Source organism: Lepidothrix coronata, unplaced genomic scaffold (assembly GCF_001604755.1).
Source record: "Lepidothrix coronata isolate B3197 unplaced genomic scaffold, Lepidothrix_coronata-1.0 Scaffold24, whole genome shotgun sequence".
NCBI classification, from domain to species: Eukaryota; Metazoa; Chordata; class Aves; order Passeriformes; family Pipridae; genus Lepidothrix; species Lepidothrix coronata.
Window position 1 is genome coordinate 5,983,463 of NW_016690204.1, and position 20,722 is coordinate 6,004,184.

Consider the following 20,722-nt stretch of genomic DNA (forward strand, 5'->3'; position numbering starts at 1 on the left):
AAGCTCTGCCAGGCAGGGACAGGCTGAGGGCTGGCTTTCCCTCCACCACCACGATTCAAGGGAAAGAAAGTTCTTGCAGCTTTCCCAGGGGATCAGCAACTACATACCCTGACATGAAAAGGGCTTCTGGAGCTCTCACACCTATATTCCCAGTCCCTACTCATTCTCACAGTTTCAAACTACAAACCATTTTGCTTGAGGGCATATAGGTTTATCCTACAATTCTATAACACTATTGCATCAGCACAGACAAACAAGCCAGGGGATATGTGCAAGGGAATGGCAATTGCCCAGGGCACGTTCAGGGTTCAGACCTGGAAATCATTCAGATAATCTCACAAAAATTCTTGCTCAGAGATCTGAACGTTTTATATGCGCCTTTGCAATATCTTTGAAAACCAAGTGACATCTGAGGATTAGATTAAAATGTCTCTTTAAGAAACAAATGAAAAAGGTCACTCAAATTAGAGGAACTACTGGCTAACGAGGAAATTGAATTGAGCAATTGATAAAAGCAGCCACTCATAAATTCCATGGTAAAATGCACTCAGGTTTCAGTGTTGAAGTTAGAAGAGCAATCTATATATCCTGTGCTGCAAAAGACAGATAATATTTATACAGTTGCTGATTCCTTTGGGGCTGCACATGAAATATTTCTCTTTTTAACATTTGGTCTCAGGGCATCAAGAATTCCCAAGATACAGTACCAATTTGCAAAGAGAATACAAATAGGCTTATACAAAACCTGGGACTATTTTCAATTCCATCAAACCTTGACTGTGAAATTATTGCTGCAACACTATTTTCTTGTTACAGAACTACAATTAAATGCTTCATTTTAATTAAGCATATTTTGACAAAGCATAAAGGAATGAACTCTATTTTTCTCTATTTGTTTAGCTAGCAGATGTCTTACTTTTCTCATTTTCCCTTTTCACAGCTTTACTGTTTAAATTATTACTTTGCTACTACTTTTACACATAGTAATTGACCTATGCACTAAAATTACACTGTACACTAGTCATGGTTCTTAGTCTATATTTGCTATCTCCTATTTTGAGTTTATTATGCAGCACTGAAACAAAACCTCCTTTTAAATATATGTCCAGAGATTCTACTGATAAAAATATAGCTTGCTATCAACTTTATTTAAATCTACAGTTAATGTATCTCTGAAGTATTGAGATGACTTCCAATATCTCCTAATATCTGTATCAAATTTCCCAGTCAATAGAAAGGGAAAAAAATAATTAAAGAAACATTGTCGATTTCAAGACCTCTAGAAATTGCTGCTGCTCATATCTCTGACATTTATTTGGAAATTCAGTTGTGGTGAGTACTCTGCAAGCTCAGTTCCCAATCCTGAGGTATGGCAGGGGACCTGGGGGAACAGGGAGGTGATGGTGGAGTACTCTGGTAATTGAGAAATGGAGTTTCCTTCTGAATATTCTCACTTTTCAAGACCATTCATATGAATCTAAGATGTTGGGAGGTGTTTCCTCTCATGGAATAGTTGAAAGAATTAAGACGTCTGTCCAAATTGAACATTCAAGGAAGACAAAATATTTCTGCAGGAGAGTAGAGAGGAATAAAAAGCCCTACTTCATTCAAGAGTCACAGAGATAAAAAGCAGATGAATAGTTCCAAACACCATTTAGAGACTGGAATTTCTTGGCACCAACCAACCAATTTTAACAGCCACAAGGAGATAATTTTTTTGAAACCATTGTCTGCTACTTCTGCCTGCTCACAGACTACTTGTAAAAGAAGAAAAGGGTTTAAATCTTTTTACTAACACTGCACTCATATCTAAAGTGCATAAAGTTCTCATCAATAACATTAAATTTATATTCTGTGAACTGACACATCCTGGAGAAGCACACGGGCTCTGTGACTGCAGTAAAAAGATGTATGTGGCAGGCATGAGGCAAGAAAGAAAAAAGGATCAGGGCCCCACATGCATTCATTTTCCCTGAAGTCCCACGATGGGAAACAAAATACATCAATGTTTGCTAGGAAGTAATTTTCTTCCTAGACATTTTCTGGAATGGTAATTTTTTAAATCATGAACAAAATTCTTCAATTGAATGCAAAAGCCCCCTTCTTGAATCATAGTTGTGGAGAGATCTACTGTTATTCTAAAGACTAACCAATCCATTCTTGTCTCCCCGTGCTGTGCCACCCAACAGAACTATTGCACATGGCAACAGAACTCCAACCCTTTGCTTTTATTTTATTTGGGTGCCTTAATAAAACTGACAATTTCATTAAGCCAGCAAAGTGATCTTTCACAAACATTCAATACTGACTAAATATGAAGATTTACTTGCTTGCCTGAAAAGGCTGCTGGTCAGAGCAGCTGTTTGTTATGGTTCTGGATTTTTTTTTAAGGAACTGTGGAAAACATTACTAAAATAGTAGAAAATAGTAAATAACCTCTCTCTGCAGCAGGAACTCGTTTGGAGTGACAGAAGAACACTCATATTTGAACCCCCTCCTTTCTTTTACCAGATGGAAAACTGACATTCTGATTTCTGATCTTAGAAAAATAAAGCCATTACTCATTCCAAGACTGTTGTTATAATCACTGGTTACTGAAATACAGTCAATGTCTACATCTGACCACCCTCAGAAAGCACTGTAAAGGTCTAACACTGGGTAGTGGTGAGAAGGGTTGGGGTAAGAGGGTCACCCCAACCACCCATCATCCATTCTGCCTTTTGATCTCAGCCTGCTCTATTTTCACAGATGTACCTCTAGGTAACTGCAGAACTCGGGTCATCCTGGTGCACAAAAATATAAGGCCAAGGTTACAAGAATACTCTGAACCTTGCAAAAATAAAGAACCTGTAAATGTCTCCCTATTAAGGTTGGTGAGCACCTCCCGGACCACATGTAGGTGAGGCAATAAAGTTTGGAGGAATCCCAGCAGACAAACACTTTGCAGGACAATTCCGTCCATTGCTACCTACTCTCCCTTAGTAAACTTATCTCTCATTACATGTAACAGGTATAAATGGTCTCAAAAGTAAGAAATGTCAGCTTTGCTGGATACTTTGGACTCATTTTCTGTACCTTTCTATGAAGACAAAGCTTTTAAAAAATCTTTTACATACACAAGAGGAACGTCAAAACATAATTTTCTCCTCATTTTCTGAATCATTTGAGTTTAGGAACACCCACCCCTAGTAACTCCAGTACATGCTGTGCCATGTATTTCTGGATGACATGGCATTCAGGAATTCATTAGCAACATTTCAAAGGTTGAGGAAACTATGAAGAGGTCTTAAAGCACCGAGGAATAAATAGCACGTTATCAGGTGTCCAGAGTGTAGCACATTTCCTGAATGGGAGGATATTGAATGCTGAGAGTCAGGAATGACTACTCAGAGAGAAGGATTTTTTCCCTGATTTTTCTCTATAGTCTATCATATGGGGAGCTGGAAAAAAAATAGTGAAATGCTGAGAAACCCCAGTATCTCTAACTGGGAATACTTCATTGTATTGACAGGAGAGCCTGACTCTTCAGGTGTAGCAGTGGAAAAAATGGGAGAGGGGGAGAATAAAGAATAGCAAACTGATTTGCCAGCCCAAAAGAGTAATTTTTATTTTTATTTTTTTTAATTTAATGAACTTTTAGATATCACTTATTCCAAACTGATTACACACATACTTCTGGCCCTTCTCACTGGCCTTTGCATGTGAGTGCTTTGCTTGCTGCAAGGGACAGAGTTCTCTTCTGAACAACAGCAAAATCCTAAATTCCTGAAGTTTTCTCCTGCTAACAGCACTGCAGCAACAAGGCAAGGAGGGGAGAAATATAATTTAATATCAATCAGATTATATTCCCATAAATTATCCTTAATTATTTGAATTTTTTAAATCTGAGAAACCTCAGGATCGTGGAGGAGGCAAAACCTGTGTACGACAAGAAGAGTGTTCAGAAATAGATCATTGCTTTTCTGGACTTCTGACTTGTTTAATTTAATCAGAAAAGGCATGGCTCCCCTGACTTATCTCTATGAGCTTCAGGCAAAGTTTGAAGAGCTGAAAAGTAAAAACAAAGGAGGCAGATCAAATAAATGATCAGCAGACCACACAAAACCAGATGGTATTCTCTGATTCAAGCATTTTTCTATTTTCATTCTGCTTTTTGCTGAAATAAAATTCTCCTTAGCAGACAGAGCAGAAAAATCACAGAACTCAGGCAGTTATTAGGCAAAAGCTACAGCACAAATCCTGACCTTTCCCAGCCCACGGGGGAGTGGCAAAGAGCCAAAGAGGGGGAGCTGAGGGTGCACTGCCAGACCCGAACCCCACTGCTGTGCCAGGTGCAGGCCAAAGCCTGCCAAAACCCAGACTGCCCAGGAAAACGCTCTGCACCTTCTCACAAACAGGAGAAAGATGTTTCTCAAATCCATTTTTTTTTAATCCTCAAGAGAAAATACCTGTTATTTGTCTCTTCCAAGAATGCTCTCTTAAAACAGAGGTGTATTTAACCCCCTTCACGCTCTATCAAATGTTTTATGACAACACAACTTAATGAAAACAAAACTAGTATAATTTTTTGTTTCTTTTCATCTGTCTTTCCTCTAGCCATGCTTGCAATTCATGCTTTGATATTCCAGGCAATCAATCAAAGGCTGGTCATAAAAAGCAGTTAAAACAAAAAAGACAGACAGGAGGCTATCTGGGCCATTGCCTTTTTTTGAATAACAATTTCTTTTATTTTCTTTTCTTTGAGAAAAATCCCTTGTGAAGTCATCCCCTGGGCTACACTGTATTTACATATTCCTTCCTAATGTCAATATTTGGATTCATTTTAAAACAACTGGGCACAGACTTGACAACAGCAAACTCTTCACGTATATTGTGTATATCCACCACAACAATAATTCTGCAAATAGACTTCAATGCCTCTGTGCAATATCACTATTACAGAACAGTCACAGAAATTAAATAAAAAAAGAAGTAATTGCTAGGTTGCTGATTTATAAGACTATTGATTAAATTCCCAAATACAAAGATCTGGGAAGGGTTTCTTCATTAGAAGAAAGTTCAGCCTATCTAAAACAATATAAAAAATAAGAATATTTATTATTTAACAGTCTGTGTGAAACTTGAATTTAAGAGAACTATAAGGCTGCTGCTCAAAGTGAAGTTCTGCCAGAAGTTTTTGAATTAGAAAAATGTCTTCCACATACACATCAAAATTCTGTGCCTTATCATTTGCAAGTTACATCCCTCTTTAATGTGATAACACAAACTGCCAAATTTTCTTATCTATTTTTCCTATTTATTCTTGCATTTTATACAAGAAAAACATTCAAACATCCACAGACAATATGTGTCATTGTTATCACTCCTCTTTATTTATTTATGCTGATGCCACTTTAAATCTGAACTATTTCTATCATTTCATTGCACAGCACATAGAGACATACAGAAAGACATATTTTCAGGAGCATTAACTAGCTTCTGAGAATTACTAGACAGTTTCTGGATTTATTAATATTTTGTCTATTAATATATTGCTAATATTTCACACAATTTTCCAAGCTTTTCTATATTGGTAATACATTCCTTTTAATCAGAAAGTGATTTATTTCCATCACAAAATAAATGCAGTCACTTTTGAATAGGCAACTCAAAGACTTTGAAAGCAGCCTGGTATTTTCATGCTTTGGGTCATAGTTTCTTAATAAAAGGTGAATAAAATCATCCAATTTTAGTTTATCTTGCTCAGATTTTTTTATCACAAAGTACAGAGGATTGTAAAGAATGGACACTGACATCCTTTGAGCTCAAGACCTACCTTTTTATCACTCAGTCCAGTCACTTGGTCAACAAATTCCTCTTGAATCATAAAGGCAGCTAAGTTGGCAGTATAACTGGCCAGGAAAATGACAGCAAAGAAAGCCCAAACCGACACCATGATTTTACTCGTCGTCCCTTTGGGGTTTTGCACAGGCACAGAGTTGTTGAAGACCAAACCCCACAGTAACCACACCGCCTTTCCAATGGTAAAGGATGGGCCATGGGGATCTGTAATTGCAGAAAAGCAGTTAAAATAAACCTTGGCACTATCCCCTGCATAAACAACACATTACTCAGAGACAGGGTTAAAAAAATATTTCAGTACATATTCACTGTACCCCCAATGGAATCACAGGACTCACTATAGGTGCCTCTGTGGTAATGATATTAATTTCCACATTTTTAAAGAATAATTCAACATTTTTCTATGTGGCATGGGGTTCAAAAGTTTTAAAAAGAAAATGGAAAGCAAAGGTTTGGAGGAGAAGTAAACTAGTGTATCTCTTGCAGCAAGATGTGTGCCACAGTATCAGCCCCGTCAGTCTTCTGTGCCAGCAGACAAGTGAAATGGAAAACTGGAGGTTTAAGTCTTAATGATTCAATTCTAGTACTTTTCTTATCCAAATTATTTTTATCACCTCCAGAGTTCCAACATTATGCTTTTTGAACATTATGTAAGCATATTTAAGATCAAAGTGTGTGAATATGTCACCTACTTTCAAGCACCTTTGTACTCAGAGCATAAATCAGAAAGACAGCACAAAGGAGCACCTGTTTTGTGCTGCAGTTCAGAGCAAACCATGCTCTGGCTGTCTCTCATGTTCAGAGGCAGTTCTGTGGCTCCAAATGTGTTGGCATTGCAGGTAAAATCCTGTCCCAGCTAGTCCCTTCTGCAATTATTGCTATTCCTGTTTTCAGTGATGTTTTAATTCACCCCAAAGCAAGTGGTCAGCACACTCCCTCATTCTCACATAGGGGCAGAATTAGCAATTAGAATTAGCAATGCCATTATCCACTCATAAGGCCTGGTTTGTAGAGCCCTATGAGAATAAAGGGCAGTTTATTCTCACCCAGCTCTAGGTAAGTACAGTGCACTAATCACAGATGCTCATCATCTAAACTCCCTTTACTCTCAATGGAGAGAAACAGGCCTCCCCTGACTGTGACTCATTGGACCAATTTATAATTATCTCCTTTCAATTAAATTGTAATTCAGTCAATAAGGTCTGATGCAGAAACCTGTAACATCAACTCCTTCCCTGCCCTGTCCCTTTATCCAAGGGGATGCACATTACAAACTCAGATTTAGCTGTTAGTTTAACTAAAATTTACTTTAATAATAATTCAACTACTATTGAAGTAATAAAACCATAAGTGAGTATAGTCAGTGCATGTTCTCACTTCAGTAGAAGTGCTTTCTAGACTGCAAATATTTCACTATGCAATCAAGCACTACCTCTTAGATTATTCTCCTTCTATTCTGCAGCAGCACTAGGAAGATAGAGTCCAGTAAAATAAACACAATGGAGCTGACTTTTGGTTTATGAAACCATCTTCTAGACGCATTTAGGACTGAACTGATACAAGGACAATATATATTTTTCTGAGCAATAATGTTAGGGAAAGTATATGCCAAGGAAGCAGTCTAAAGTTCTGTTTATGCCACTGGAGATTGTATTAACATTGAGCTTCATCCTGCCAAAAATGCCTAGGGAAAGGAGGCATCTACATAAAGATTCCCCTTTATTTTAAGCTTCCCATGTTTAAAATTAATGGCATCTGGCTTAGTGGAAGTATCTGGAGCTCAGTTAGGATGGTCCAGTGCCATAACATGACCTTGTAGCTGTAAGTACACTACATAATCAGTTCTGGCACTTGAGGTGGCACAGAAGAGAATAGCCAAGCCCCTGGATACTCAGTGTCTATATTCACCTTTGAGTTCCCCTTTTTCAGCAGTGTTTATTTGGGACAGAGGTTACACATTTACCATCTTATTAAAATGATAACATCTGGACATTGCAATAATCCCCTTTTTCAGGGAACAAGCCAGCCATAATCTAGAAGAAACCATTAGCTTTTAATAGTGCCCAGAACTGTGTTCATCAAGCTGGAAGATCTCTTGTTATAAAACAAGGCAAGAACAATTTAGAAATTAAAACAAAGGCTGCACTCTCAAATGTCAGTTAAGTAATGGAAGGATGAGGGCATTGCAAGACATGGAATCCTCATTCTTGGGTCAAAGTTGTATATAATAATATGTAACTGCATCTTTCACTGAGAAAGGCAAGCTCTGTATTAAATCTGTTTTGAAAACGAACCTTCTATAGCCATGGATATTACACAGAAAGGACTGATGCTTTTCTGACATTGGCCTCATTTCAGGGCTGAGTTCATCTGACTTTTTATAGGGACTACATAAAACTATGTACACGGGAACCACTATTTTTCCAAATTATTCACTAGAACACAGAAGTTTAGATAAATTTCTCTGAACTCACCATAGTAGTCAGGACTAGAACCTATTCCAATGCTTTTTTAAGCTGACACTTTACAGCTGATACAGTGAACTAACCAAACACTGCCTGAATACAGCTGATATCACTTACCCTTCCATATGTCTTTATTCCAATGAACTGGAGTACAAACATGAGCATATATGCTCTCAAGAAATCACACTTTAAATGAAAAACATACACGGTTTCATAGCTACTTCCACTGTTTTATTCCTATGTTATGTTTATTTGAAAAGATGATGGGCAAGGGATGGGAAATACATGATTTTTCATAGCCGAGGGGTTGTGTAAAATGCAAATCTTACCTCTCCCTTGTGCTAAGTTCCTGTTATATCCTACAGGACTAAAGTACTCAAATATAAAGACAGCCATGGCAGACACGATGAGAAGCATCACAAACATCATCACCCAGACAGAAGCACTAAAAGGCTCTGCAGCAAAACAGACAAGAGAAACAGAAACAGTTCATTAAACCAGTCACAGCACAAGAATTCTAATGTCTTCACTCAGGCAAGCCCAGCAGCTTCCTTTAAATTAGCTTCTCCCAACCAAAATGCTAGCAAATAACTAAGCAGCAATACATAATGAACTGCTATTAGTATATATACACAAAATCCATAAAGTCAAAAGCTTAAATGTAAGCTGCAATTCAAAACCAAAGGCTGCACGCTTTTCTTTCACACTGAGTGGCACATCATTGGTTTGATTCACTGCTTGTTCAGTCCACAATCAGGTTGCCTATTTCTATTCATCCCATGTTATACACATTTATCACCAGAACGGTCCAACCAGTATGACTGTTTTTCTGCAAAGCAAAAGCAATTAAGCATATGTTTAATACCTTTGGTAATTCAGTGAAGTAGACTTCTCTCTCATTTTCTATCCTACAAAAAGTGTTAGAGGAAGAAAGACAAACACTTGCATTCAAACTAAATGTTTCTGCTTCAGAATTTTCTTTTCTCCATGTTCACTTTCATCTACCTGCAGTGAAGATGATGTTTTTATCAATTGCAAACACATACTTTTGAATGTCTCATTCTCATCTGGGAGCAAATTACTGAAATCAAAAGGGTTTTATGGAAAACTGAATGTCAGTTTGAAAGACAGAAAAACCATAATTAAGTAAAAGAAGTAGGTTGGAGAACAAAACTAAAAGTAGTTTCAAACACCAGACTAAGCACCAACTTTTTGAAAGGATTGAGTGTGGTAACAGTATGTGATAACAGAAAGTTCTCAAATTTCATCTTTCCCAATCACAAATTCTCTCTCATTTCAGGAGTCCCTGTGGTATAAGGATATATCTAAAAAAGATTTGTATGGTAAGGTAATATCTTCTTATCAGGTCACCATATGTGGGGGCATTTTATATCATAATTTGGGTAAAGTGTGACAAAATAAATCTTAGTATACTGTTTCTAGTTAGCATAGAATCAAGACACTTGGAACTACAAGAAATTACTGTGTTCCAATGCTTTACCTGTTTATGAAAGCTAAAGCAAATCCTCTCTCCTAACTGCTTCATTCTTTGAATTCAAATTAAGATTAGAACCACTGAAATTTCTCCCATCACTGCAGGAAAGGACTGTGACTGGGAGCTGAGGTGTGGGAGCTCAGTCTGAGCCTTGCCCCAGTTAGCACGACTGACTCATCCAGAACTAGAATGAAAGGCAAGAATTTGTGCCCAGCCTTAGAAAACTGATGAGATCTTTTGTCTGTGCTACAATTTCTCCAGAATTTTGGAACTAAGACAAGACCAAATGCCAAATATCTCCACTGGTGATTTTGGATAGTAACTAAAATGGCAAGGCAGGGAAATTCTAAACCAAACTGTTCTCCTTCTGGTTTTGAGGTAAAGTGAAGGAGCAGCATTTGTTTTAATTAATTATTTTATTTTTTAAGGCTGAGTATGAAGTTCTTTCAATTGCTATAATAATCTATTGGGGAGACAGTAGTAAGTCAGGAAAACAACAGAATTTGTAAAAGGCAGAGAAAGTTCTGCTTAGATGCAGGCAGGGAAAGGACATTATGCAACCAAATGCAGTCTAACAGATATTTTATGAATTCAGATATTAACTGGATTAAATTGAAATTCACATAGAATTACCACAATTTTGACAGCACCCTCATAGAAGAAAGCAAGGCTGATAAAACCCTTATCAAAAGCAACAGTGTAGAAACAGCAACGGTAATTTGTCAAAATCTAAACAAGGCAAAGGGCAAAACAAGCCATTGTGCAAAAGTGAGGTATAAACAACAATTTAAGCAGATTGCTCTTTAATAATTTAAGGAGTCTGGTAATGAGGTGGAGGATTAAAAGAAGCAATAGGAAAACAAAAAGCTATTTAGAATAGCAAGCAGTAAGACTGAACAAGTACAGAATCAATTGAATAACAAAGTCGATTTTTCTGTCATATCAGAGATCCAATTACACATTCAGCACTGTTCTTTGATTCTCAAAGGACAGAAGGAGAACTTCCCTCAGGCAAGCAGCAGGTTTTAAAAGAGCTTTCAGTAAAGCTATGATATGGCAGAAAAATACTAATATATGACTTGCCAGTGTACATTTCAAATGACTGACAATGGAGAATATTGATCAAGGAAAAAGATGTCTCTGAGTTTTACCTCCCACCACCAAAACCAACACTCAAAGAACATATTAAATAACAAGGGGCATAGATTTTCTATTCCACCAATGCCTCCAGAAAATAAAACTGATCTCACCTATGAACTCTCTCCCTCTGAAAAATATAGAAAATGAGATTTGAGGTTTCCCATATTTTGTCTGCTTATGTAAAGTTGAACAAAACTGCCAGAAAATCATTTAAAAAATTATTTGTGGATCTAGTATGTATGAATTCTAGTACAATGTGAAAATGTTTTAATGTGGACAAAACTCTCATTTGAAGGAGACACTCCAGAATCAGAACACAGCAGATGATGAGGAAGGAGCTGTCACAGCCCATCAGTTACTCAGATCTATTGGACACAACAAATGAATGGAAAATCTAGGCCCACAAAATCCTGTACTTGTCTACACTCACAGAAACAATTCACAAACCCAGATATTTCAGGAACTTTAATCAAGTGCTATTTTAAAGAAATAATATTGTATTTGACAGATTTTAAAAAAATCCTTTAAAGGAATTATGTAAGATGACTGTATTCTTAGACACTCACTTAATTGAAACGAAATCAGTCTGTGAATAAATTCAGGATCTCCCTGATACTATTTTGCAAGGCAAAACATTTTACTACTACGCAATTCCAGCAAACTGGCAGCTTCATCTAGCTCTGAAAAACCACTACATACTTCTGAGAGCACAGACTTAATTTATTGGTGCAGTAAATCAAATTTCCTCCAAAGTAATGCTATTCTATAGAGCTTTATAAGAAGTGGTTATTTTTGCTTTTGGGATACACATATGCCCAACTAAACTGATAACATTAAAGGCATTTTAGAAATCTAATAACTATGTTCCTGTGAAAAATGCAAAAGTAGCCTCTCTTTTGATGGTGACCATAAACGGGTTTTTAAGAGATAAGTAGAAGAAAAAAATAATAACTGCACTTGCAGCACATTTAGAAAACACCCCAATACTCATATTTCAAAGGATAATTTCAACATGCTGAAACTGCAATTTAAAAAATGAACTTTACAACTCAATAACTTAGATAAAAGAAAAGATACTATTTGAGTATTTTCATTACAAGTAGAATCTCTTGCAATTTCACTTAAAAGTCTTTCATTCATATCAAACACTGACAAAACCTGCTTAGGTATCACCACATCTGAGAAGTTATTTGATTACTCACTGTGTTATATTTACTTGCATCATCTCTGTAATGTGCTTTTATGGAACAGAGATGAGAGAAAAAAAGCTCTGTGGTGAAATGATGATTCTTGTGCAAGAAAACCCAATTATTTGCCTGCTTGTAGCTGATACTACACAAACAATCTGTTCCTGAATGGTTATAAGGAGTTTCAGTGGAGGTGAAAATCTTCCACTCTGCAAATGAGAAACAGCCCCACTGCTGACCCAGTGGACCTGAACACTCTGAACTGTTCCATCAGAGATCTGGAACACACTCATCTTTCATTTTTCCACTTAATAATTTTAGTGTCACTAGCACTATTTTTCTGTAAAAGATATCTTCAAAAATACTGGGCCCAGGAATATAACAGCATTCCAGGCATTTCTGATCCGCCTCATGGCTCATTCTCTTTTCAGCTTCAGGTAAATTCAGGCCACTCACCAAATGCTAAAGTAAACCACAAACACTAAAAGAGGAGGAGAGAGAAATAATGAAAGGAGAAGTGCACAACTGAAACAAGAAATATGTAAGAAAAGAAATCCAAAGTCTTAGATCCTTTACATCCCACCTCCTCTCTGCCCAGCCTTTCATTTCTTTGCTGCATCTCTCCACTGTTCAGCTGCATGAATGGAGAAAACACTCAGCTCTCCAGTGCAGTAGTGGGGTATTCAGAAGTAAGAGGTAACTACTGTCAAATTACCTTTCAGGTTATATCTAAAGATATAATTAAACCAATTATAATGGGCTAAGCAAGCATAAATTAGTTTGTAAGGAAGCAGGTTTGAGGATGTAATTCTACCAACTGAAGATTTTGGGGGATTCTTTGAATTTCATATTGAAATCACTAGCACTGGGTTTCACTTAAAGCATCTGAAACCAACAGCATTATCTTCATGTGTTAATAATCATGTTAATCAGCACATCACCGTGGTACAACCTTCCTAATGTAAAATCCAAAACTTGACAGAAACGTGTCAATGCACTATGTCTCTTAAACAATTAAACCAAGCAAACTCTATAGAAATGCAATTAAATGATCTGGGTGGGTTGGAGAATCATACCTAGGAAAGCAGATGGCGAAACTGTGCCGTTGCTCCGTGACACCATGACGCTGATCCCAGTCTCAACAAACGGCACCGAGAAGTCGACGACCTCAGAGCGCTCCTCGTTAATGGTGAGGGACCCCACGGCCATCACTGCCCGGTGATACACCACCTGATCCACACAGAGAACACACCACCAACGTCACTCAGCACAGAACACCTCGGTTCTCCAAAACAACTCAACCCAAACGCTGCTAAGCTCTTGCCGAAGAGCCCCTTTTACCAAACAGAACTTACTTCACCAATCATCCCATTCCACACATTATTGACTTTTTTGCCATGTTTCCCATTGGTCACTAAATACAGGTCATATGTGAACTTGACAGTTTTAGACAACTTCTTCAAGATATCAATGCAGAATCCTTTGCAGCACTTCTTCACGTTAGTTCCCTCATTAGTTTTGTTGCTGTCAACAGAGAAGAGACACATAAATATTCCTGCTAGGAAAAACAGAAGCACCACAACAGCAGGATTCAGCATGCTGTGAAACAACATTTTGTCATACTTGTGAGTGGACATGTTTTTCTGAGTCAACAGAGAAATAATCCACAGGATGCTTTTATAAATATATGGTGTTTGCAGCTTTTACTAATCATAATGTAGCTGCTTGATGAGACAGAGATAATGTTACCTTGTATGACATGATTGCTGCTGCACTATCCAGCCTAACACTGCACTTCTCCATCAAGCCATGGTCTCCTTTTACTAATCTCTCTCTTAGGATTAGATTAATCATTTATTACTTTTACTCTCAAGACATCAGACTACATGTCATTTAGTAATTAAAGCACATGTAAGCTATAAAAAGGCACAGCAGTTCACTGTACTGAAAGTGGATGCATCTTCTCAAAGTGCACTTTTTCCTGCACTTTGAGAAGGTGAATTTCAGGCCACCTTTGAGTGCAATGACGTAGCCTTTCCCTCTCCCTTTTTTTCTGAAATGCTCATTTTGTGACCTCTAGAACATTTTAGTATAAGCATCTTCAGTAGTCAAGGCAGTATTTTACCGCCTTTGAAAGAATTCAAAATTAAAATAAAACTAGTTTAGAACCTGACTAACTACAGTTATGTCAGAAAAAACAAATTCTCTGGACTTGAGGAAGCACGTGTACAATCATTTAGCAGTCTCTGGGAATCCTGAGAAACATGCATCATATTCCCTGACACCTGCTCAGTAAAAAACCTGCTGTTATTATATTCAGTTCATAAATACGCAGAGCAAAGCAGAGAACAGGTGAAACACCCCTGATAAATGCTCAGTGAAACCTTTTCCACCGATTTCTAATGACTGCTCCAAAGTTATGGAGCAATAAAAGCAGGGAACTTGTCTCTCAGTGGTAAGTCACAGTGGTATTTTGCGCTGGAGTAGTTTAACCTCTACTACATTTCAGCATAAACATAGATTTTCATTGGGAGACATTCTCAAATTGTTAAAGACTAATGAAAACAGGCGTATCTCAGCATAACTGGAAACAATTGGAAGAGGACTCATTAAAACAGCCCCATTCTGGAACACAATCTTCTTTCATATGACTGAAAAGGGCTAATTCTCGTTGACTCTGAATTTACTATAAACTTACTATCTTGTCGTTAATTCAATGTGACTTGCATGTGTATAACCAGAACCTTTCTACTTTTTATAAAGGAAGATGTGCAAACAAGAGCACACCGTGTGGAAAAGGGAAAAAGAAAGAGGACATGAAACACCGAAGGAATAGCAAAGAGAGGAAGCAAGAGAAAAAGAGCAGCAAATTATCAGAGAACAATTATACAGTGAAAGAAGGGAAGAAAATAATTCATGAGAAACTAGGGGAAATGTATTTTGCACCCAGAAAAAAGGAATGCTGGGCATTTACTCACTTCAGCCTGACAAATTTTCGGCACGGCACGGTGTTTTTTTGGCAACTCTCCATCAAAGGATCCACGTCCTCCACGATGACAAAGGGAGCCTCCTCCAGGGTGACAATGCTCAGGTGGTTGTCGTCGGGGTCGCTGTCTGCGAAGGAGCTGTACCGCGGCCACACCGAGTACTTCAGGCTCAGGGAGTTGTTCTCCCACTTCCCCACCTGCAAGGCCAACATCCACAGGCTGCTGAAGCTGCTCGCTTGGTGTTTGACAAATGGGGTCAAATATTAAATGTGCTGGGATGCAGGTACAGGAAATTACACTGCCAGGGCAGTTGCTTTGGGGGTTTTTTTTAGCTCAAAATTACTTTAGAACTTCTTACTAATTTCATGAAGCGAGAAAATGCACTGGGGTAAAGACAAATAAAGTAACGTTATTTTAAGAGAACTGTTTTAAAAAGACTAGATGTCATCAGTTAACACTACTTATCACCTGGCTATAGGTGCACTGCAATTTGATGTGCATCGTTTCCATTTGAGCCAGAACAGCAAAGAGATGCCCCCTTTGTAATCAGGACCCATTTGAAGTAATAAGGAAAAAGTTCTCAACAACCCCCCCCCAAAAAAAACCGAACCCTAATCCACCCCCCCCACACATCTGACTGATAACCAAAATATCATAATGCCATTTCTGTATCTTCCCAAAAGAGAAGACTCTTCTATATTTCGAGCTTGAAAAAACATTGTGAAAGCCTTTTTTCCAGCCTTTTCACTGCACTTGACCCAGGCCAAACCACGTTTGTAGTAAGACATTCTATTAGAAATAGTTCTTATTAGAAACAATGTGTTTTATTCTGCTTTAGGTAATGCCAGTTGTTGGGCAGGTTTAAAAAAGCATATTCCACTTTGCATTAAAATTTCCTGTTTATTTACTATTATAAATTATCCCTTCTAAATTAACCTATGTTTTTCTACTTCCAGATCACCAGAAAGGAGTGTACAATTCAAATATTTTTAAAAGTCTAGCATTTTCTTCCTCAAATTGTGTTTTAACTACTTCTTATCCATAAATCTAATTACATGTTTTATCGGATGACAGATAATATAAATGAGCTAGCAATCCACATAATTTATAACCTAATGCATTTTAATAATTCTTGAGTTGCTTAAGCTAAACAAATAACAACATAATCATGAGACTGTTAAAACGTTATTTTTTCGAAGGAAAATGGTGGGAATTGACAGCACAATGAGAGACTCAGGTCCTAAAAAAAAAATTAAAAAAAAAAAAAATCACCTACCTCCTGTCTTTAAAGACTAGAAAATGAATCATAAAAATTCCCAAAGAACATGATTTATATCTATTCCTATTTAGGGAAGCATGTAAGCACATAACCTTTGCAGTTTCTTTTCCATCCTGTTTATAAGTCAAGATGTTTTGCTGAACTTCAATGTAGGAGGCATAAAATGCCAAATCCCTACACACTTAAATCAGGAAATCCAAAATATCTCAAGGGAATTAGGAATTCTCACTTAAATCAATGGGAATTGATTGAAGGATATATGTACAATGCTAGTATGAAATCTAACCAAAACACAGTGGATGAAGCCTTTGTGAGACCAACTATTCCAGACACAGGGAAACAAACCTCTTGTTTCTATCCATTTAACTCTGCACGAGGCAGAGTTATTGTAAAAATAGTTTAATCATCAATCTATAGTACATAATGGCAGTCACAGCAATGTGTGCTGGTTTATGTGAGCTTACACGGCGTCACTCATAGCCCTAAATACTCCATGGCCATCTGGGATGGGAGAATTCCAGCCAGAGCAGTGCTTCAGTCAAACAGCAAACGTGCCAAGGAATACAAGGGATTTCAGAGGTGGAAAATGTGCCTGTTCCACCCATCAAGAAACGAAACATGATGGCATTTGTGTGGTCAGGGCTACAGTCACCTGCCTTCCTAAACCCCTCAATCCGGGAGCTGTGAGGAGGCAGATCCGCCTGATCCTGAAGCACATCCCTCTGCCAGCCACCCCCTGCTGTCACACAGACAGCAGGAACACAGGCTACCCACCTCAGTGAGGTCACCTGATCCTACCAAAAACATAACCACTGCTTGGGTGCTGTTAGAAGAGAAATTATGATACTCCTTCATACTTTGACCGGAGTAACTCCTTTTTATTGTTCTGAGGAGGATATAATGATATTTTTAAACAGCTGGATTTGGGGAAATGCTGATTTCTTTTGAGAGTTGTATCTATAAGAGTGAGGAAGGCAAAACTCTGTTAAGAAAGATTTTGAAGTAATAAACACAGCAGTGTGCATTTCTAAACCAAACATTTTTTTAAAAAAAAGAGAATCCAAGCTGAGGAAAACACACAAAAAATGCTGCAGACATGCTCCATTATGGAACTGTCCAAAACTGCATGCAAATACTTTTACTGTACTGTATGGAAATGCCACAAAACATCCAGAGATTTAGGAAAAATTTCTGTCACACCTAGTTACACTGATGATGATGTGGCCTCGATCTCAGAGAAACATAGAAAATGGCCCTCACTTGAAAAAGAGGGCAATAAAATCATTTTGGGGGCAGATCTTGGCCCAAACCATAAAAATCCTTATCATGGCCAAAAGAGTGTGACTTTCATAAAAAATGCATTTTCAATAGTGAATCAAACCCTTGATTCACTACTGTAGGTGCAAAACTCAGCTTCAAAGTACAGACATGCAATGGTACATATACCATTGTATTTCTTTTGAACTTGTACTTTCTTTCCTATTTTTTCCACCTTCACAGGCAGTCTGGAATATTCCCTATGGTTTAATCTCTACAGGACACAGGAAGGGAAGCAGAAAATAGCTGAAAGCACGGAAGAGCTTGTTTGAAGTCAGACTGAATTAGCAAACACAGGGTCCTCACCTCACCCACCGCTGCCTAAAGCACCTTACATCTGACTGCAGGGCACACGTGCTCTCACCCCCTCATCCAGGCCTCTTTTATCTTTTGAAGATTGCAGCCAAGGAGGGTGATAATGAAGAATTTGGTGTGTGTCTGTGTAGCACTTAGATAAACACAGCTATGCAAAGACAGCCAACTTGCACAGTTGCTGCACCTCAGAGTCCCCTCTCCTGCTCCACCCTAAAGCAGTGTCTAAACAATGTAAGGATGATTGACATAATCCTATTCACACACCTTCACAGAGACCATCAAGTCAGAGAAAATGAGCAAGGCCAGATCCCGAAAAGAGCTTCCTTGTGGGCCAATGTTGGCACGAGAAGGATGTCTGTCACAGCGGCGGATCTCACCAAAAACAAACAAATAACCCGGTCCTGTCACCCTCCTCCCAGCAGATGGGAGCTGTGCTCAATGCACAGCCATCACCCCTTTGTAAGAAAGAATGTTACATGACAACATGGATACTAAATGCACTCCCAGGACTACTCAGCCAAACCTTTGAGAAGAGAAAGATTTTCAGGGATGTTCCTCTTGCATTAAACACACGCATAGATTGCAAACATGCTGTTTGAGCTGCCCCAGTTAAGAAAATAATGCTGAGCAAAAGCAAAAATCGAACTCTTCTTGCTTTATTGAAAAACTATTTACTATTATTTTTTCATCACACTTTTCCACTTAAAAGGAAGAGCTACTTTGGCAAGGTTTAAGTCAATAACTAAAAAGCATAGAGTTTGTCAGGTCAGCAATAACAGCTGCAGTACAAAGCACAAGAGCAAAACCCTCCCTCCAAAAACAGCACCTGCTGGACACCTGCTGCTGCAAACTTTTGTGTCACTTCATGTTTCTGAAGGTCCTTCTTTGACAATGGCCCTCTAAATTTAAAGGACAAAAAATGATGTGAGCAATTTCATGTCTTATTAATAAGAAATGTTTTACAGTCCTACGTGGTTTGGAGACCTCCACTTAAAGACCTTGAAGTTTTCAAAGTTTGCTGCAAAATCTCACATGGGCTATGCAAATGTCCCACTCTTCCCTCATGGCTGCTTCTGACACCGTCAGGAAGACACCAGTCCTGCAGCTGGGAAGGCCCAAAGGAAAACACAGGACCCACAGAGATTATAAATGAACAGGAGGATAAAAAGAAAAGCTACCACCTCCTGCAGCCTCATTTTTCAATAGAGAATTATTAATTAGCACTCACCAAATCCTCAGTGGCTGGCATAGTTTTGGTTCTGCAAAATGTCACAGATAACTCTACACAGCACAAGAGTTCAAACTCATGCCAGAGAAGCCATTTTATGAGTTGATTATGCCATTAGAAAAGAGTTAATCAAATTTTCAGCCCCTTCCTCCACCTCCCAGCGAGGAAAGACTTTTTGTTACCTCTGCAGTCAGTACAGATCTTACAACTCTCCAGAAGTGTCCAGTCAGCTCTACCTTTACCTCCAGAGATGAAGAGCTAGACTGAAAGTCTTCCTATTCCTTCATCTCCTCTCTTAATACATAAATTTAAAGAGCAGGAGCAAAGCACACCACCTATGGTTTCCATGGGAGCTGCGATTCCTTTGTGGCAGCAAAGAGATGGGGACCATCCTCCTTGGGAATACGTGATTTAAGAAATGCTGCACAGCAATCGGTGCAATTCAAACAACTCAGCCCAGTAAAGGTCAAAGGAAAGGCCTTTGGGCTAAGCAAAAGCTCACTGATACAGAAACAATATGCAATTCTCAGCCGACAATAAGTGTCAGGACAGGCATATTTACAGGAAGACTAAATACACCAAGCAACAAGGACAGAACAGAGAAAATGACAACCCAACAGATGTTAAAGAGCACACTGCTGCTTCTGCTGTGGGCAAAGAATATATCATGTTACGCCACAGAGCCACCGACAGAAGATACACCCGCAAATAGAGGATTAGCTCATGCAGTTTCAGCTGTTCTACTTAAAATGCATGCATCCCTTCACAACTTCCAGGGAATGTCTATCATGAGACACCAGGATCCTTCAGCTATCACAACCCCTGCTCTAAATCGAGATTTCACAAGGAACCACCCTGCACCATCTCAATGACTTTTTTATCACCGCAGGGCTCTGACAAAGAGCTCTGTCAGAAATCTGACCGAGCGTTATTATGTTCTCAGTTCTCGCCCAGGGAAGTCAGCTCCACCATCAGAGACAGGAGCTGCCTTTTCTCAGCTACGTGCTGGTGGATGTCAGGAGCCAGATGGAGCTCTCTGTGAAGACCTTGGTTCATTTATTCCAGGCAGGAACCGCGCACCCTCTGCCCACTCATTCCTACTTAGATACAAATGTGTACAACCCCACACAGAGCTTGTAAATCTGGCATATGCTAGTTAATCAGAGCAAAATTAAGTTCTACTTTAAATCCTGCATTAATAGAAAGTTAAAGATTACAGGCTATGTTTAGAATACACCTGGATGTAAGTACTGGCCCTTGCAGTGGTGTTTCAGTAGCAATTGTGCCATGTAGTACACAAATTCACCCAGAATACAGGCCACCATGGTAATTTTATCTGCATCTACCTAGGAGCAGCAGCAAAAATTGATTTTACCCCAGAACTCATCTTTACACATGGAATACACCCATCTTTAAATTCTACACAGTCCTTCACACTTCACCTAAAATATATGATATGCACTGCTAA

General features: G+C 38.5%; 1 protein-coding gene across 3 annotated transcripts in view; it reads right to left on the reverse strand.

Annotated features, from left to right (window-relative positions):
* Positions 1-20,722, reverse strand: part of GRIN2A (glutamate ionotropic receptor NMDA type subunit 2A) — a 171,019-nt gene that overhangs the window by 40,909 nt on the left and 109,388 nt on the right. For all 3 annotated transcript variants that reach the window (XM_017809079.1, XM_017809078.1, XM_017809077.1), the window contains exons 5-9: positions 15,107-15,312; positions 13,484-13,652; positions 13,205-13,358; positions 8,636-8,761; positions 5,816-6,045 (exon numbers count right to left, since the gene is read on the reverse strand). In XM_017809079.1, the coding sequence (XP_017664568.1) occupies positions 5,816-6,045; positions 8,636-8,761; positions 13,205-13,358; positions 13,484-13,652; positions 15,107-15,312 (885 nt within the window). The remainder of the gene's footprint in view (positions 1-5,815; positions 6,046-8,635; positions 8,762-13,204; positions 13,359-13,483; positions 13,653-15,106; positions 15,313-20,722) is intronic.